The sequence below is a fragment of the Diadema setosum genome, chromosome 9 (assembly GCF_964275005.1).
Source record: "Diadema setosum chromosome 9, eeDiaSeto1, whole genome shotgun sequence".
NCBI classification, from domain to species: Eukaryota; Metazoa; Echinodermata; class Echinoidea; order Diadematoida; family Diadematidae; genus Diadema; species Diadema setosum.
In genome coordinates this window covers 10066709-10086358 of record NC_092693.1, presented here as the reverse complement: position 1 = coordinate 10086358, position 19650 = coordinate 10066709, and the positions used below count along the sequence as shown (strand labels likewise).

Sequence of the window (19650 nt, the reverse complement as noted above, 5' to 3'; positions counted from 1 at the left end):
TTGTATGAAAATATAGCAGTACAATCTTTGGGTACATGCGGCTTGAGATAAATGGAGAAATGTTGAACAGTTCAATCATCTTATTTACTTCTTTCCATTTCCGGGATGGACTGAAAACACTGAGCCTGGCAGTTAGAAATCTCAATGAATTAAGAAAATGACCTACAAATATGTACGCAACAATCGATGATGACTGTTGTGAAATTTCAATGGACTCAAGTACAGCATTTAAAAAAGCTATACCAGAAAGATTTATACTTTGGTCAAATTAAAGTTTAAACAAAGAATCAACTATAAATTCTTCACTGTGCACCTCACTTGCTCCTACAAAAAGGTTTTGACTGACAACTTTTGTAACGGCGCGTATAGATACATGAGGACAAATGATTCTCCTGTTGAGATGGCCAAGGAGGCAGGGCTCCCTCTTTGATTTGACAGACAGATATACTCTCAGAGAATATTTGAATACTGTACCCTGTCCTTCACACTCTGCTCTGTTTGAGTGGTGTGAATTCAATATCTCTGAGTTTATACATTCGAATTTCACTTCTGCTTTCCATATACAATGGTCAGCTCTTCAACATTCTGTTGTCTTTGAGCAGTGTAAATCAAAGTCCATCTAATATCAAATTTCCCCTCCATATTGCCACCTCAATTTTCTTCTGAAGACCATATTGAAGCACTTCTCTGGGCTGCTATAAAAGCAACACCAGTGTACCTACGTAAGAGATTACAAGGCACAGACAAATCTACCAAAACGAAGAGTCAAAATTCTCTGAAAACAATTATGACTGTGTGAAATGGTCAACAGGAAGGCACATGGCATTCTACGAAAACATAACACACACACACACACAAAAAAAAAATCTTTTTTACTATTCCGACATCACTTTCACTTCAACACTATCGAGTTAACTAGAGTCAACTTCACACACCACAAAACACACAACACACAGGCCTGTCAAGGAATGACATCACACAATGTATGGAACATCATAGCTCAATTAGGAGTAGAGCTCTGATTTGCTTACCGCAATAGCATGAATTTCACTTCCATGGTATGTCCTTGTAAGTATTGACTAGAATAAAGAATTTACATTGAGTCATTGCACCGCCTTCTTTCTCTGTGCTGAATGGACGTCAGCACGCACAGACAAAATCCATGTTTAAAGTGAAGATTGAAAGCATTCATTTGTCCTTGGCGTCTCCCAATCTGGCCTCCCGCTGTTCTTTGCATTTTCTGATGATCCTGTCGAAGCTGCCGATGTACAGGTGCGAGATGACCCTGAAGAGACCCATGAAGGCAACCTACCAAGATATCAACCAATACACAGATTTCATGAAGATGATATAGAACTCACTGTTGATTACAAAACACACACACACACAAACACAAACACACAAACACACACAGCATAACAATAATGATGATGATGAAAACAATAATCAACTGCTCAAAATGGAGCATTAGCTTAGGAGTCAAATGCAAGTAAGTGAGAGGGAGTCTTCACTGGAGAAATATTGTCTTCTGTCCATTGCCAACAAGGAGAAAACAAAACACAAAAATACTGTAAAACCAGAAATATTCATGGCACAAAATTTTCACAAATTGCCACTGGCAGTCAATGCATATAGATTAGACAAGAACTTTTGCATGCATTTTAGTTTTTGTGAATCTTGGCTCTCGTAATATTTTTTTAAATTATGGTACCCACAATGTCAAATATTAGAAGACGAAAGGAAAGTTGCACAACCTGCAGTTATGGTTCTTTTCTAAGCATGCCACAATTGATGGCTGTTAAATGTCATGTCTAATAAATGGTCTCTCACAGCAGTATACAGTGTACACAAATAAATTTGTATGTAATTATTTATCAAGAATTATGGGGAAAATGTTTATATCAGTGCTGCATAAACGAACACATACAACCATTCCAAATCTTGCTCCATGGCAGTGTACCACAAAAATGTTACAATGTCTATCTGAGGGCTGTCCTCACCTGCTGGACCCCGACCATCATGGAAGTGACAGGCGACATTCCGCACGTCAGAATCGAAAGCATGTATCCATCCATGCCTACATAGCTGAGGAACACTGCATTCTGTGCAGAAAGTGATTTGAACAAAACATTGAAATACCTACAAATACCAATTCTGATTTGCAGTTCTCAACATATTGTAAGTCTCGCACTTGCTATAACTTGGATTTGTCTTTTTGATGTGTATTTTTTCTTTAATACAAGGAGGGACTAAAACATACTGGCAACACTTTTCCAAGGTTTCTCGGATGGTCTATTCTGGCAAGCTGCTTTGAAGCTGCACTATTCCATCTGAATACATTTTTACACAAATACAGTACAGGGACCTTCTTTACTTTAGATATAAAATGTTGATCACTCATCTGTGCCTTATAAGCAAATAATTACAATGAAAATATTCTAAATACACAGTTCAGGCTGGTAAGGCCAATCAAAGAGTCAAGAATGCTATCATATTTAAATCTGATTGGACATCTCATTTTGTATTAGAATAATCCCCAAAGAGGAGGGCTTACGTAAAATACACATTGAATTTACATAACATGCATGCACAATCACCTAGTACAGTGAAACCCCGTTATAACGAGGTCTGTGGGACCGGCGATATTACCTCGTTATAACCGGTACCTCGTTATAACCGTACGCGTCAAAAACAAAGAAAAACATAAGCATGACGTCATATACCCATCAATGAAACTTAAGAACATATCCTTTGCGTTGTTATTACACAATTATTGAGCGTTATTATTGAGAGAATAAAGGGAAATTATTTGTGAATTAGACGAAGAAATAGGGGCTGAAATGATAAGTTAATTCTTTATTGTAATTCTTGTTTGTTAAGCCTTTTTCTAATAAACACCAGCGTAAATATATAGAGTAACATACAGGCCTTGTTTACCGTAACTTGCTAGGTATTTTTACGCTGTTGGTGCCCAGCGGGAATGCAATGTTTTCATGAATCTTTTCGGCTGTAATCTTGTACAATGTATGATCGTTGCGCCCAAATGGATAAAAAATGCGTTCTTTATTTTCTTCCGAAAATCTCTTCGCGTTTTGTACGACCGTTCTTGAAAAATATGCGACAGGATTGAATGTGGGAGGTTGTCATGCTTTTTACGCAGTTCTGTACCTGGTAGACCATTCCGAAAGAAAGAAAAAAAAATCGCCATTGTGAAATGCAGTGTTAAAATTGTGATAATGAATAAACCCAGATCTATTCAAACTAATAAATGCGTTTGTTTCTTTTTCTGATTTAGGTTAACATGCGTCATTCAACTTTTTTTTTACGCTACTGTCACCTGGCGAGATCGCGATGATTTCAAAGTAACATACGTGCGTTGTTTACCGCTAACTTGCGAGGTATTTTACGCTGTTGGTGCCCAGCGGGAATTCGATAATTTCATGAATCATTTGGCTGTAATTTTATACAATGTATGATCGTTGCGCTCGAAGGGATTAAAAATGCGTTCTTTATTTTCTTCCGATAATCTCTTCACGTTTTGTACATCCGTTCTTGAACTGATGCGTTTGTTTCTTTTTCCGAGCACCGATTAAGTAGGTTAACATGCGTTATTCAACTATTTTTACGCTACTGTCACCCGGCGAGATCGCGATGATTTCATTAATTATTTCGGCTTTAATCATAGACACTCATTTTTAAATTATCATTCGTTAAATGATAATGAACAAATCCAGATCTATTCAAACTAATACATGCGTTTGTTTCTTTTTCTGAACACCGATTAAATAGCTTAACATGCGTTATTCAACTATTTGTACTCTACTGTCACCCGGCGGGATCGCGATGATTTCACTAATTATTTCTGCTTTGATCACACACTCATATTTAAATTATCATTTGTTAAATTATAATGAACAAATCCAGATCTATTCAAACCAATAAATGCGTTTGTTTCTTTTTCTGAACACCGATTAAGACTAAAGTAGGTTAACATGCGTTATTCAACTATTTCAACGCTACTGTCACCCGGCGGGATCGGGGCGATGATTTTATTATTTCGGCATTAATCATCCAAACTCATATTTGCTCAAAACCAGCAAAAGAACTGGAAGTCGGAACTAAAATTGGAAAGGATATAATGATGAGTTGCACACGCATTCCAGTTGTCCATTTTTGGTCACAATTGTCGCTACATGAAAAGTTTTTGAATGCGTTATCTATTTTTTTTTTTCTCGTTGCGCTGTGGTCTGACCTCATATCACGCACTCGTTTCTCGCGAAAAAGAAAATCGAATGATTATGTTTAATAATTTAGTAGGAACATCGGAAGGTATTCCTGTGTCTTATCGCGTGATTAAGAAGAAAATATGGAAGGAACGGTTCTCTGCAAAACGGGGAAAGACGTGGATAGCGTGAATTCGGTTTTCAATGTTTCATTTGTCGCGTGTTTGAAAGCGGCAATTTGGTCAAGAAATGGAACCTCGTTATATCCGATCAAAATGCTTATGTTTTTCTTTATCATGATTTACCGAAACTGTCCTCGTTATAACCGGAATCTCGTTATAACCGAGCTCGTTATAACCGATTCGTTCTGCCATAGGTTTACACGCAAAGGAAAACGGGACCGACGCGATCACCTCGTTATAAGCGGTTCCTCGTTATAACCGAACTCGTTATAACGGGGTTTCACTGTAACTGAAAGTAGAATACACTGACACATGAACACAGCTATAACAAAAAAACAAAACAACAAAAACAAAAACAAAAAACCAACAACATATAGATGCATAAAATTTCATGCACTTGTGAGAAGAAACCAAAGATAGATCATAAATATGACAGCACTGGAAAAGGCAATTTTAGTGAAATACTGAAGATTGTGTCAGAGAGTAAAACTTACCAGGGAATCTCGGACAATGATTTTTGCCACATCATGTGCTTGATAGAGTCCAGATGTCTCTGAAATCAGTCTGGTTTCTTCAGGCTGTCAAGACGAAGGACAAACAATAAAATAAGCTGGTGTTGTTGTTTTTTTTCTCTCTCTCTTTCTTATCTGTAATGTTACCAAGTTAAAGACATCCAAATATGTCACCAAGTACAAGCACATAAATTTATTTGTAGTGTATCAAATGTCTTAGAGATGAAAGGTGGAATGATTAAACATAGAATATTACATTATCCAGGGACACATACTCAACTGTGTCTAAACATAAGAATCCTAAGAATCAAATAAGTTGGGCCTCATAGGCACTTTACCATCAGCTCCTAAATCCTAGGACATGACATACTGACTCTATAAGCCAAACAAACCATCAGAATTTAACATTGGTATACTGTTCAAAACTTGCGTTTAATTCACAAGATGTATCATTAGTGACAGTGCATTTATGGAAAATGAACACAGAAATTACTTTACAATGGTTGCTCAAAACAATGGTCATGTTAATCTGTGTATGATCTTCACTTTAATAATAGAAGAAAACAACAAAATTTTGATTTCACAGACAAACTTTAAGATACCATCATTCCATGTCAAATCTTCCAGAGGTGAACTGAACACTGCTCACCTTTGTACAGTAAAGTGCAGAAGCTAAATGGATTTCTGCTACCCCCCCCCCCCCAAAAAAAAAAAGAGGCAACAATTCTTTTGAGAGAGAGAGTTGCAGATTCATATTTCCTGAAACTTGCAGCTGGCATATTGCCATTGGATTGCAAATATGGGTTAGCCTTTATTCATGTGGCTTGAAAACTCTGGTGAGTGATTTTGTGACAGAGACCATTATACTACAATGTATGTCCACTAATCTCATTCACCTGTGTCTCCATTTCAGCCTGCAGCATGGGTGTGTCAGTGTCTGGAGGGAAGTTGAGGGTCACATAGATGTTGTAGGGCTTGACCTGAAATCGACATGGAGGAAACGATCAGTAATTTATAAAGCCCTGCACAACCAGCAAAGGACTACGTTGTTTACAAAGTGGTCAACTGAATTTGAGGTGTGTTGCACTCACATGAATTACAGCCGTTTCATTTCCAAATGCAAGGCTTTCACTTGACATTTAAGAAATGATCCATTTTCTCTCTATTATAAGCTTTTCCAAACATATACATAACGAAGTGCATAAGTAAACAATAACTCTTTTAAGAACATATTAAAGCAAAATGCTATTTTGCAATTCAGCAGTGGTAAGAATAAATGTTATCCAACTGACTGATGGTTCATGGAGGCTGTGGAAAAGTTTGTTGCATCACAGTAGACGTTCTAAAACACATAGGAAATACAGACATACAGTATCTTCCTTATCTTGCCCTTTTCATTTTCTCATTTTTCATGAAAGCAGCTTTCATTTCTTCTGTATGCTTCCAATGAATACAATGATACATCGATAACAAACACTGTATGAGGGACATAATCATCAAACAGATATTGATTACTATTTCTGTGAGAAAACACTGTATAAAGTAATGAATGTAATAACATATAGGCCACTCCCTTTGTGACATAGTCCTCTGGACCAGCACTTTTTCTATTAAATTGAAATTTAAAGATATCTAATGATTTTTTTTGGACCTGAATCTTTATTTCATTGTAACAAAAATCTCATTATAACTGGCTGTGTTCATTATAACAGGAGTGCACTGTACAAAAGGCTTTATGATCATAGTACTATATAGTTAAAATCAACCATAAAGTTGCACACAAGACATTCAAGAAGATATGATAGAAGCAGGAGAGGCAGGTACAAGGAAGGAACAGATTAATTACATCAAGATATCTGTAATCATCTGCGGCATTCAGATCTTGATATTAAGGAGAAAAGGCAACAAAAATATGTCTAAATATCTGCAGTCATAGACTCTCACCTCCATCTGCAAAGCTTCTGCAAAACCTCTCAGGGCAAACTTTGAGCCGCTGTAGGATGTGTAGCCATAGAGACCAAGCTGCCCCGCCTGGGACGAGATGAAGACGATGCGTCCACACTGCTGCTTCTTCATGTATGGAAGCACTGCTCGTGTCGCGTACACCGAACCTAGATAGTTAACTTCCATATCTTGCTGTAGAGGGAAAAGAAGTCATGTGACAGTAGTTTTCAGTACTGCCACTCTTAAAATGCAGAAAAATATCACACATTAATTTCATCACTTCTGAGATTTCTTCCCAAGTGATTTCCAGGTTATTCACTGGCTGTAGATATGTCACTTCCTGTAGTGACAGGAAAATGGCATTAGATATTCCAACACTTGCTTACTCTTCATGCAAGCACAGACACACAAAAATTCTAAAATATGGTGTTATTGTAATCACAAATGAATTTTCTGAAGTCCATTCTCCACATCAACTTTTTGTAAAGAATCAGGAATTTAACAATTTTCTCACACACAGACCTCATAGAATGTTTATCGTCAAAACACTACACATTAAAAAGTAAGGTAAGAGATTTTCAGGACAAGACACACTAACACACACAAAAACTTGTATTACACAGATTAGCACTGGCCTCAACAGTACAAAGATACTTTACTTTACTGAAAAGTCTAACTTTGTCATGTTGTTGGCTTTCTGTTAAAGTGTTGTTACAGTTTTACTGACATCCAAGGTGACCATAAGATTTAGTAAATCAAATTCATCATTTGGAAAAGCATGATACAAATATTTCTCTGAGTGTTATTAATTTGCTGAATAGTGTTCAGTTAATTGGAAACTTTCTGAGACTGATACCTTGTTTGATCACGGTCTTTATTTTTCTTGATAACTGGGATCTCTCAGTGGACAGTGCAAGATATTACATTTAACTCTCATTATTTACAATGATTAAATAAAAGATACCTTGAACTCTGATACATCCAGGTCTTCGAATGCTAAAGCACTTGATTTTCCAGCACTGTTGATCAACATGTCACACGGTCCGATCACCTCCACTGACTGAAAAATGTAAACACAAAGCAAAGTGGCACTTTCATGATTAACCCGTTGAGGACCAGTCAACCGAGTATACTCGGGCAGGTGTCTATGGGGAATGCGTGTTGTAGCAAAATCAAACCGTCCTCAACGGGTTAAGTAATTGCATGATGGCCATCACACCTGAAAAACATTCATGAGGTTATGAAAAGACTCAACATGAGAATTTATCTGGTTTCCACTCACAACGTATGCTCACAGCCATGACTGGAAGCATAAATTGCTGAAAAAAAAAAAAAAAAATCATGAGACCACTGCCTCTGAAGAAATGCTAAAGATACCCTCTAAGTAGAGAACTACAGCAACAGTGTATGAATGAGATTTACATGAATACACAGGGATTTGTAAACAAGATTTTTATTGCATGTTATCAATATTTATTTTGTTTATATATGTGACCGTGCACCTCAAAACGAACATAAAGTCGCACACACTGATTTTGCGTGAGGACTGAAAATAAGTGAAATGGGTCAACCTAGCCGAACTTGACTTTTTCATATTTTCTGAAAGAACGGGTCTTCTTTTACATTATGCTAAAATTTGGTATAATAAAACGGGCAGGAAAGTGTGTTTTTTAGCAGTTTATCTCGAACATTTTTGGTAGAATAGTGTGATTAGGTGTGTCTTTAGAATCCCTTTTTCATTTCTGAAAAACCTTGTCCACACTCTTCACTTTCAACTCTAATTACTTTTGAAATGTGCTACTGCTTTGAAAGTTGGCATTAATTATGGACAAAATGTGTTTATGAGGCATGCTTAATTTCAGTTTAATCTGATAATCCCTTCATTGTTGTTACTCTGGTGGTTTACTTCCTGTTTTTTGTCCCATTCATCGCACAGCCAGCACGGTTTGGTAAAGATTAAGCGCTTGAATAGACACTGTACTTCAGAGTCTCTTTTCTCAGTTCACGCTTTTCCTGAGTTTGTGCTTTCTTTCCAATATTTAGATAGGTTAGGAGAGTCCATATGATTTGAGTTATACATCATTTTAAAGCTTAAAGTCTGCTCTTTCAGAATATGGTCTTAACTAAAAATTTATGTCTGGCGACTTTGTGGTTGTTTTGAGGTGCAGGGTCACATATATCTATTTATAAATATTGATATTTATTTATTGATATTCATTAATGTTAATAATCCAATGGTAAAGTGCATTTGGACATGTATGTTTATGGAAAATGCACTAAATAACTGTATTATAATTATTGCTATCATTATCAAATTCACTGCATCAGAACGTATGACAATACTTTGGCATAGTACGGACCCATCGAGATCTGCTTAAATTCTCAATGTCTCCATTAGCATTGCTTGTTTGTTCTGTTGAACAGCCTTCCAGTGGATTGTCATGGTTACAGACTGGTTATCTGGCATACCAGATTTCAAATATCACTTCTACGCATGCTTTACACTTCTAAAGTAAAGTTGGTCCGGACAATATAGAAAGCTCACTCAAGGTAAACTTAAACTGCAATGATAAAAAAATTAATGCGAATTGGATTCCAAATACTGAAATATTCAACTAGGAGTAGATTGACTGAATGATTAGTTAGTATGATAAAACAAACATATGTACCTCTGTAAATATGAATACTTTAGTAAATCAGCCTATTTGCAAAGATAAATTGAACAAATTTTTGGTCCAATTTGACAGTGTTTATCATTACCTTCAGCAGTTTGCATCATACCTTTTGTATGGCTTGTTCCATAGATCCATAGTCCTTTGCTACATCCACTGATATGCACAGAATTTTCTGCAGGCAAATTCACACAATACATTAATGTTCAAAGTGTATCATTTATGTCATTGAACAGATGTAATGTATAAAATATGTGCCTTTACAAAATTAAAGGGGGGGGGGGGCGCCCCGGTGCGCTCCCCCCTGGATCCGCCACTGAATATAGCACAAACTTTTTGAGATGTTATACATTAATTTCTGGCACATTCAGTTCATAACACCCTTGACTGTCCCTAGCTGCATACAGAGCCCAAGAATAGGCAATAACCATGGACACATGATATACACCGCTACATCACTGAATATATAAGAAGAACATCTAAGGTTTTAATCATATTTGTAACAATGTAACTGCCTTGAATTGAATTGAAAGACACCACACAGCACCCACATCACTGCTCACCTGACTTCAGATAATCACATAAGTCATCCTAACAATGACCTACCTGGTACCCTTTGTCAATGATGTGCTTCTCCAAATCTTGTTTGGCTTGCTTCAATTTCTCCTTTAAAAAAAAAAGAAAAGGAGATGCAAACAAACAGACAAACAATGTTGTAAATGAACAAGCAGGAAACCACTGAAATAAACAGCCATTAACCTTTTTCTTAAATTGTACCATGATGTTTTCTTGAAATAATCTCGAAAATGTAAGTCTGACATAGCTTTGCAATGTCATGCATCACCCATGAGATGCTTGCACGTAAAACAAATTCTTATAATCTTCTTCCAAAGAGAGAGAGAGGGAGCCATGTGCATTGTATGCACTTTGTAATCTTCATTCACATCGAGTCAAAGAGAAAGCATAGCTTGTGATCATTAAATAAGTTCTATATGTGTGTGACATTTTGGGTTGTTTTTATATTCTTTTTAATGATTCATTATCTATCAAGTGCTATATTTGGAAATGAGGGGGCTACATGTACATTAAAGTGACAATGCCAATGCCAATGCCAATAAGCAGATTTTGCAAGGACAATAATGCATTACCCTCTATAAAAAGAAACCATGATGTTTTGATCTTACTTCTTAACATACATTTCAATTCGTAGGTCATTTCACAATATCAACTTACGATCTTTACGATGTATAATTTGCCATGGGAGATTTTGTGAGTAGCACAGAATCATAATTAATGTGTTGTTTCAGACTACCAATCTGGGAAATTTGTATTTTTAGTTCCTAAGTGTCTTTAGAATACAGCCCCAGTACAGTACAACCCCTGTATTCCTGCTACGAGTTTACCATGTGCTGGCCTCCTTGTTTTTATGTTGACAAATCCAGGAAATCCTAGTCTACTATGAATCAGTTTCAAACTTGTTCATAGGCTGGTGTTTTCTTTTTGTTTGTTTCTGTTTTTGAACAGAATGACAACACACTACGATGTAGGCTGACCCTGGGGAAATGGTAGAGTTTCCCTTCCTCCATCAACTATTGATTTAATATCATGCCAAGACAGCTCAGCAAAATAAAATATACAAAGTTTCTCACAGAATGCATGACACTGATGTCATGCAGAACCCCATAGGATATGTGAAGAAGTCAAAATACATACTGATCAGAGTTCAGTCTTGGAAAATATATCAGCCTCACCAGGGAGGAAAATGAAAAGCAAGTTCTTGTTGGAAAGCATGACGGTTCTCTCTTTCAGAGTAAAGTCTAGAGGATTAACTTGTTACTTGTTACTGTGAGATAACATCTACTGATTGGCAATTATACTAAGGCACTGTGTAGATTGGTTACAGAGCGACAGTTACCGGTAACATATCAACCAAATTCTATCGACCAGGTTCATGTGGTCCTTGAGCCCTGGTCAAAGCTCATCTTTGGTATTTTGATAGTGACAGATAATTTCCCCACTTTGCCCTCTTGAGAGTTGGCTTTGGTTGTGAATTACCTCTTAATGTGCCATGTTTGCACATCCGACTCAGTCGACAGCGTGCCAACTTTGCATATTCTGCTCAAACGCACAAACCCGCCCAAACTGATCAATAAATCGCAAAATGCCACAGTACAACGAAAGCGTTTCTCATGAATCCGTTCCCCTCACATGTAGCTTGCATTTTATGTGGCAATTGCAGCAGTGCTCCCTGCTGGATTTGCATGTAAAATCCTAAGTTTCTGTTAGTCTTGTTGTGTGTAAAAGTGTACGCATTTACAGTAATTAGCTACAGGTGATTTGAAGGTAAAGCAATCATACATTTGTCATACAATTTACATCAAAACAAGTGTTGGCATATTCCTACAACTTTGCACACTGCATATCCAGCTTTTAACAGAAAAATGAAAATTATGAAAAAAATGAAAAATACATAGATTTGAAAAACAGAATGTCTTCTCAAAGCAAAACTGCGTTGGCGTCTCAGAATAATGTGGCACACAGGGGGTGTACACCATGGCACATAAAGAGTTAAAATGCTGCTGCCACTGAAAAGTAAAGGTACCAAAAGAAACTCATTGTCTATCTGATAGACAATTTAGTGTCTCTTATGCAAACATGTCTTAACCAGGCGAGGATGGGCTGATTTTGCTACAACATGCATTTCCCACAGACACTTGCCCGAGTATACTCGGGACTCCTCGATCCTCCTCAATGGGTTAATTAAACATGTTGTTTGAAAGAGGCAGGACCAGCAAACCTGATTTCTGGCCAGCAGCGTCACACTAGCTCCTTGTCTTAACACCTCTACTGCCACAGCCTTCCCTATGCCACTTGATCCACCGGTAATCTAGAAAAAAAAAGTGACAAAGCAACAAGAATATAATGTAGCAAACACACGAGCATGATGGCAACACACATGTATTGTAGCCAATGACTATCAACACCATGCATAGCAATCAATATTCTTTATGTAAAGTTAACATTTCAGTAGCTGAACACCTCACTAAAAACAACAAAAAAGGACCAAAGCTGAATTGGCAGTAATTAAACTTCACAGTAACTTAAGTTTTCAAATGACACATTTCTCCTGAAATTTTCAAGATAGTAGATATAGGCTAGATGCATGACAAATAAAACCCTGCCACACTTGCGATCTATTTATGTGAAGATGGAGGTGTGGCTCTTCAAGGTAAATTGAAGGTAATTTAATTTCTCAACCTCAAGTCTCAACAAAAACAATGTTTGGTCAAGTAGTTTCCAAATCTGTCACAGTCATTCTATCAAGTTTGCTCTTAAAGGACAAGTTCACCTTCATCAACAGGATTAAGAGAATGTAGCAATATTAGTAGAACACATCATTGAAAGTTTGAGGAAAACGGACAATCCGTTCAAAAGTTATGAATTTTTGAAGTTTTTGTGCAGTCACCGCTGGATGAGAAGACTACTGCAGTGTAGGATGTCACATGCGTACAACAATATAAGGAAAATATCAAGAGAATTTCACAAAATTTCATCTTTTGAAAAAAGTACACATTCCCTTGACTCGTTACTGACATATAATATATTATGGGTAATGTTATTCCCATTGCCTTAAGAAAGAGGCAAGTCAAGTGCCCTTCTATCATGCGAAAAAAAGTGAAAATATGTTGAATTTTCTTCACATTATCTTTGGACTGTTGTACTCATATGACATCACGAGGCTTAGTAGTCTCCTCATCCAGTGGGTACAACACAAAAATTTTAAAAATTCATAACTTTTGCATCGATTGTCCAATTTTCCTCAAACTTTCACTGATGTGTTCTACTAATATTGCTGCATTCTCTCAATCCTTATGTTTATGAAGGTGAACTTGTCCTTTAATTTACGAAGACATATCAGCAAAACCCAACTCTATCTCGTTCTTCTTTGGTAGTAATGGTACTGTTCAACAGATAATATTTCTCTTTGTGAAGAGTGGTCAGGGATCGATCATTTATCTAAATGCGGAGTAATTTGGAACTTTTAGATACTTTGAGTTTGATATTGTGTTGTCAAAGAAAACCTGTCAGTCCACATGTTTGACATGCGACAATCATCACAAAAGTTGCACATCTGTCTGCAGTGCAGTTTGGAGTATGCATCATTGTGATGTAACCATGACAATCTTAGCAAGCAGCAAATAACATCTGAGCCATTTCCTACCACAACATGGGCCTTTTTCAGTTTCAGCCTTCGAGGTGTAATGAGAGGGGAGACGATGTAGATTATGAAGATGAACCCCACAACAAGGGAAATGCTAATGATGAGAAAGAGGGAAGCCTCCATCATGCTACATCGGTGGCCTGAGCGGGCGGGTGTCTCTTGGCGGCGCGGTGTGTGTGGCTGCGGTTAGTAAACCCTGCAGTCGCACGTCTATTAGCGGTAACCAGGCAGAACGTGCTCCGTTACTGTACTGCCTACTGCTTTTAGAGAGTGAGTACTGTAGTTTCTACTGACTGTCCGTTGGCGTTGCGTGAAGAAAAATCCTGAACTGTGACTGTGTCTTTTGCAGGACGATCAAGAATTTGGCGAGGCACCGGTGATAACAAAACGAGGATCATCTGCATACGCTTACAAGCAAACTAATTTTCCCTAACCGACACCACCACTGCCCGATGTCGTAGGCCGAGCCTAGCCACACAAAATCGGTTCAAAACAGTCCCACCACCGTGAACCGCACCTAGCACCTGCACCTGTAAACTGTAGAGACACAAATCACATTACGATACAAGACGATACACAGCCACCTCGCGTGCGTGTAAGTGCGATCGTGACGCAAAGATACCCGTGCCAATTTGAGATACGGTTATAATCTAGCGAGTAACGTATCCTATCAAACGAAAAAAAGTCTTGGCATAGCAGACTGAAGATGCATCTATGGATATCAAAAATGAAAGAAAAGAATGCAATCAGTTTTTTAAGACAATTATGTTACTTTTTGGTCTTTAGTGCCACAAGAGCTCAATGTTTCATGTCGATTCTTGCACTCGTAATCGGTAAATCGGACAGTTACATCCTTACATTTGATCCACAGCGCGGCAAGGGGATTCCCCTTTATAGTAGGGGTCTAACAACAGGAGGATGGGGCGCAAATTTTGTTCACGTACAGGCATACTACAGCTCTCCCATCTCTTGGCCCGCGCTGGCAAGCGTGTTGCGTGCGACTTTACAGGGTAACTGCGTTCAGTCAACTCCGGCCAAGTTGTCCCATCGGAGTCGAATGACTTAAGCGGAAATCAGTGATTTATACACTCTCTGTTCGTGTGAGTAATGCATGTGAATCAGTACCTTGTAGGTTAAATGTTCACCGCAACGTCAGCAGTTCGCCGCAGTTACTCACAAAAGCTAGTGTGAGCAGCCAGACAGGGCAGAGCGGTGGAAACTGACATAGTCTAGTGACACTGACAGTGTCGGCCTGCTTTGATGAGGGTCGGGCAGGCACTCTTTTTAGTTGACGTTGCTCTATCTGTAGCCCTTGCACTTATAGCGCAGCATATCGTAAATTATGAGGCAAATTGTTTACGTAGAATCAATGACTGCTGGGTAATCACTTCAAGGCTTATTAGATAGAGGAGTAAACTTGACCAGACTGTGTCACAATTTGTTTAATCATGGCTTGCAGTATTTCACACGTCCCATCTGAAATTCTCTGTGATGATAGCCTGGTAAGTGATGAAACCTTCTATCTATGTAGATCATCCATAATAAAAAAGATGACAATTGAATGCATTTAATACAGTAATAGATCATATGCATGAAAGTAAAAAAGGATGCAGTCAGGTTGTCAGTGGTAGAGTTCATATGATGTGCTATTTAAATTAAACTTCAGATATGACAGTACCTGGTAATGTCACCTATTGCTCAGTGGTTTAGAGTGGAATGTGCTGTTAGTGTTAGTTTTAGATATGATTATGCATCATTTCATCCAGTGGCTTGTATTATCTGCCATCACCTGGCACTGTTTGTTTGCTTTTTTTTTCTTACAGACATTGGGCATAAAAACATCAATCCTTATCTGGCCAGATGTTACGGCAAAGCATCATCACCGTTCTTTGTAGGTCAGCATCCTTGGACCTTTCAACCAGACATTTCTGTGGAAGTCCAGTACAGCACAACATCAGCAGGGTTATCGTCAGAGAGCCGTTTTACCAAACAGGTTTTCGCCTTCTGCGCAAGTACCTCTGGAGAGTCACAATGGCTGTACCTCCGTACAATCATGTGACGCAGGTTGGCGATCCAGTCTTGCGAGGAAAGAGCGCCCCCGTCGACCCAGAGGAGATCAAAACAAAGCCTTTCCAAGACCTGGTGCAAAGAATGGTGGATGTGATGAGAAAGACAGGTGGGGTGGGCCTGGCTGGTCCACAGATTGGTGTCGCCAAGCAGGTCTTCGTCATGGAGTTCACCGAGAAACACTTTAAGGGCTTCCCAGAGGACATCCAGAAAGCCAGGGAGATGGCTGTGGTGCCCTTGAAAGTGTTTGTGAATCCTCAGCTGAAAGTTACATCTGACAAACAAATTGTTCTTCCTGAGGGGTGCCTGAGTTTGACGGGATTCACAGCAGCTACACCCCGTGCCCACGAAGTGGAAGTCACAGGTGATGAAAGGAGAGGGATCTTTGTCTCTATTAACCCACTGAAGACAAGTCCCGAGCATACTCGGACAGGTGTCTATGGGAAATGTGTGTTATAGCAAAATCAGCTCATAGATCTTCAGTGGGTTAATAGTATACAGCACATAATGTTTTAGATTTAACTGACATTGTAAGATAAGTTTGCAGTAAACATACATGTATAGAAAAAGCTGTAACCTCTCCATGCATGAGCAAAATGTTACCAACTTGTGTTTAGCTATGGATTTTAAACACTTGTGTATGGATTTATTATCTATACCATACAATCTTTCTTGTCTTATGTTCAGTTCCTCATAGGGTTGATGATATCTTAACTCATCCCCGATATACAGGCAACTCCCATAATGAGGAAGACCTCAGGAATGGCAGTTTTCTTTCATTGTATTGAAATCTTGTTATAGCTAAACAATGAAGTATATAAAGTTATATAGACAATAATTTTGGGACCTTCATATTTACTTTGTTGTAATGAGAGTTTTGTTATGATCATTATAATGGGAGTGCACTGTAGTTTGAATAACAAGCCATTTCCGAGTTCATTTTGTACATGAATAGAAAAAGGTCATTTGTACTGACAGGCATGTTTGTTTGTAATTTCACTAAAATCAAAAGCCACTGTGATATAATGATTGTAAACATGTATTATTGTAATCCTTTATATGGTGCTTATCAGCATACTGTTAAGACATAAAGGTATTTATTCTAAACAAAAGAAGCAATATATGAAAGGATATCAGTGCTTGTCATCAGTGCTTGTCATCAGTGCTTGTTTTATACAACTGAAATGAAAAACAAGGCTTTTTCTGCAGCAGATATGGAAGTTGATGGAAACAAAATCAATGTATTTAGATTTTAAAAAATAATTACAGTACACTATCTAATGTCACTTTTTGCTGACAATTAATGAAGTTCTGAAAGAGAGTTCTGGTAGTTGTCATTAAAGATCATATTTGGATTTAGAGTTATTTGATTAAATTCCTGTGAGTAAGAATAGTACAATTTCTAAATGTATGGCAAATGTTTTTCCTGTCTTTGAATGGACAATAAATGAAACAAAATGATCAGTTGAATTTATGAAAGATTATTTTTATCTTTATCTAAAATTTCACTGTCAATTATTGTGTGATCACCAGGAGAGCATTGATTTTGTTGTTGTTGTTGTTGTAATCAAGATATGGGCAAGACAACCATTTCTGTCATGTGCAAAGTTTTATTCTCCCAAAACATCTAGACAATCATTCTACCAAAGGTATCAGTTGGGGACAGGAAAGCAGATTTTTTTTTTTTTTTAGACAGCAAGTGCTAAGAGATTGACTTATGTATTTTGTTCTTTTGATGCATACATCTCAACATTGTACAGTAACCTGAAGTTTTCACTGTCAGTCAGTAATATTCTATTCCACCATACACTTTGTGCAGGTTTACACAGGCAGACAAGTCTCATAGTCAATGTATTGATGAAAGACTAATGGAGCGAAATTTCATTGTGTTAATATTGAGTTTCTACTTCTCAATTATCATCATCCATTTTCTATTGGTATTTACTGTTATCTAACCCAGGTCTTGACGAGAAAGCCCAGCCAGTCACTTGGCGTGTGAGCGGTTACCCAGCAAGGATACTCCAACACGAGTATGATCACTTGCAAGGAACACTCTACATAGATCATATGGACACACGAACCTTCACTGATCTTCAGTGGCCAAAATGGAATGAAAAATGAAGTACGGCTGCCAGGGAATGCAGAGCCCCTAACCTGCAGATTTCACTTTTTGCGTGACTCTAGGACCATGATGCAATATTACCACGCTAAATACTGTGAGAGTAGATGGGGGGAAAAATGTGCCAGAAACTGCTACTGCTGCTGCTGCTGCTGCTGCTGCTGCTGCTGCTTTATCAAGCATCATCGTCAGTTCAAAAATTCTCTTCAATTTTCCCATATTGCAATTGAATTTGAAATGGTAATATTCTTTTTGTCTGTCCCTCCTATACTCAAATTTCCTTGAACTCTATGTGGATTTTTGTTTAATCTCTCATTCATCATACAGAATTCAGAATTGGCTCATCCTTAGATGGACACGTAACTTGATATGTTGTGCGCTATCTGAGAGATATATTAGAAAAGTGAGTACAGGTTATATTCATAATAAGTTGCAATTTCACACCCATAGAATTAGCCATTTGAATCCAAGCAAGTTACAGTTGTGAGTTCTCACAGAGAATAATGACCAAGGAGGATGCTTGTTTTAACAATCTCAAAGCTATAAGCATTAAATCTTAGCTTTGTATGTTTTATTTTGTATCATCTTCTTTAGAAGGGAGTTTCTGTGATCAGGGTATGCTGGAAATTCAAGTGAAGGTGATTGCATGGTACTGCTTTTTTCTCTGTGTACTCAAGCAAGTCTGAATTTAGGGCCACCACAGTTCATAGGCCACTGTTGCTCCTGTAACAGGATTTATTTGTGAGAATTGCATGGAGCTTGAAATACAGTGCATTCCCGTCATAAGGAAGTCCTCGGGACAGGTGGTTTTCTTTCCCTATACACTTGTATGTAAAATTTCATTAAAGCCGATCAGTAAAATATACAAAGATAAGTAGATGATAATTTTGAGACCTGAAATTTTACTTTGTTGTAACAAGAATTTCGTTATAACTGTGTTCATTATAACAGGAGTATACTGTACTAGAAGTTATATTGGGCCACCACTATACATCATTATTTTTATAAGAATTATATGATATTCAAGCAACTCTAAAGTTTAAGGGAGTTGCTATTATGCAATATTGAAGACACTCGAATCTGTACAGGGTAACCACTATTCACAATGAGGATTGCATTGTGTTCAAGAAGCTCAAAGTTGTATTCAACTGGAGATTGGGTTATTGTGTCACTGCAGTATTTTGCAACAATATAATGCTACAAGCATACGGATAGAAACAGAATAGTTCAGTTCTTACCGACAGAATTTCATTCATCAAGTATCTGGGGATTATGGAAGGCTCTTCATAACAGAAAAATCAAATGAAAGTGTGCGGCAGTATGTGGGGACAGGTATGTGTACAAATTTTAGCAAAAATCTCTTTCAATCGGAACAGGCTGAAACTTTTAATCTGAGTTGCAGAAAAGACAAATTGGCATTTGTATGTATCACTCGACCAATTAAATGGTATACAGTTAATATTAAAAAAAAAACAAAAAAAAACATGTCTACTATCAAGTACTAACAGGTCAGAGATATGGGTATATGAGACTAAGGAAGGTTATTTTCATTTGCAAATTGAAAACCATGTTATGTCATGAACTGAATTGTTATGATTTTGGTTTAGATCAAATAACAAGACAAATTCTTTCCATCCAGCATTGATATGTTATACAATCATGTATCCTTTTAAGAAAATGTAAAAGAAAAAGCAAATCTTATCACAATT

The 19650-nt window shown here is 37.6% G+C and overlaps 2 protein-coding genes across 4 annotated transcripts; one reads left to right on the top strand and one right to left on the bottom strand.

Annotated features, from left to right (window-relative positions):
• Positions 1-862: 862 nt before the first annotated feature.
• On the bottom strand, positions 863-13996 carry LOC140232949 (3-ketodihydrosphingosine reductase-like). Of its 2 annotated transcripts, XM_072313057.1 has the most exons (10): positions 13756-13996; positions 12331-12420; positions 10140-10199; positions 9643-9708; positions 7826-7921; positions 6862-7053; positions 5814-5897; positions 4900-4983; positions 2001-2102; positions 863-1308 (listed from the first exon to the last, which is right to left on the bottom strand). In XM_072313057.1, exons 1-10 carry the CDS (start codon positions 13879-13881, stop codon positions 1189-1191), a joined length of 1020 nt encoding a protein of 339 aa, XP_072169158.1. In that variant the 5' UTR covers positions 13882-13996; the 3' UTR covers positions 863-1188. The 2 variants fall into 2 exon arrangements, with proteins under 2 accessions (XP_072169158.1, XP_072169159.1); XM_072313058.1 differs by lacking the exon at positions 7826-7921.
• Positions 13997-14729: 733 nt separating this feature from the next.
• Positions 14730-18063, top strand: LOC140233142 (peptide deformylase, mitochondrial-like). 2 transcript variants are annotated; one of them, XM_072313257.1, is made up of 3 exons: positions 14730-14855; positions 15579-16186; positions 17783-18063. In XM_072313257.1, the coding sequence occupies exons 2-3, from the start codon at positions 15616-15618 to the stop codon at positions 17941-17943; spliced, it is 732 nt and encodes a 243-aa protein (XP_072169358.1). In that variant the 5' UTR covers positions 14730-14855; positions 15579-15615; the 3' UTR covers positions 17944-18063. The 2 variants fall into 2 exon arrangements, with proteins under 2 accessions (XP_072169358.1, XP_072169359.1); XM_072313258.1 differs by lacking the exon at positions 14730-14855 and adding an exon at positions 15186-15257.
• Positions 18064-19650: the final 1587 nt, after the last annotated feature.

Bases quoted from the DNA above. Each gene is read 5' to 3' on its own strand.
- LOC140232949 (XM_072313057.1), bottom strand. From the start codon at position 13,881: ATGATGGAGGCTTCCCTCTTTCTCATCATTAGCATTTCCCTTGTTGTG. The intron at 12,421-13,755 runs GTAGGAAATGGC...TTTTTTTTCTAG, and splicing joins TGAAAAAGGCCCATGTTGTG to ATTACCGGTGGATCAAGTGG. The intron at 2,103-4,899 runs GTAAGTTTTACT...CTTTCTGCACAG, and splicing joins TCATTGTCCGAGATTCCCTG to AATGCAGTGTTCCTCAGCTA.
- LOC140233142 (XM_072313257.1), top strand. From the start codon at position 15,616: ATGTTACGGCAAAGCATCATCACCGTTCTTTGTAGGTCAGCATCCTTG. The intron at 16,187-17,782 runs GTGATGAAAGGA...TATCTAACCCAG, and splicing joins CCACGAAGTGGAAGTCACAG to GTCTTGACGAGAAAGCCCAG.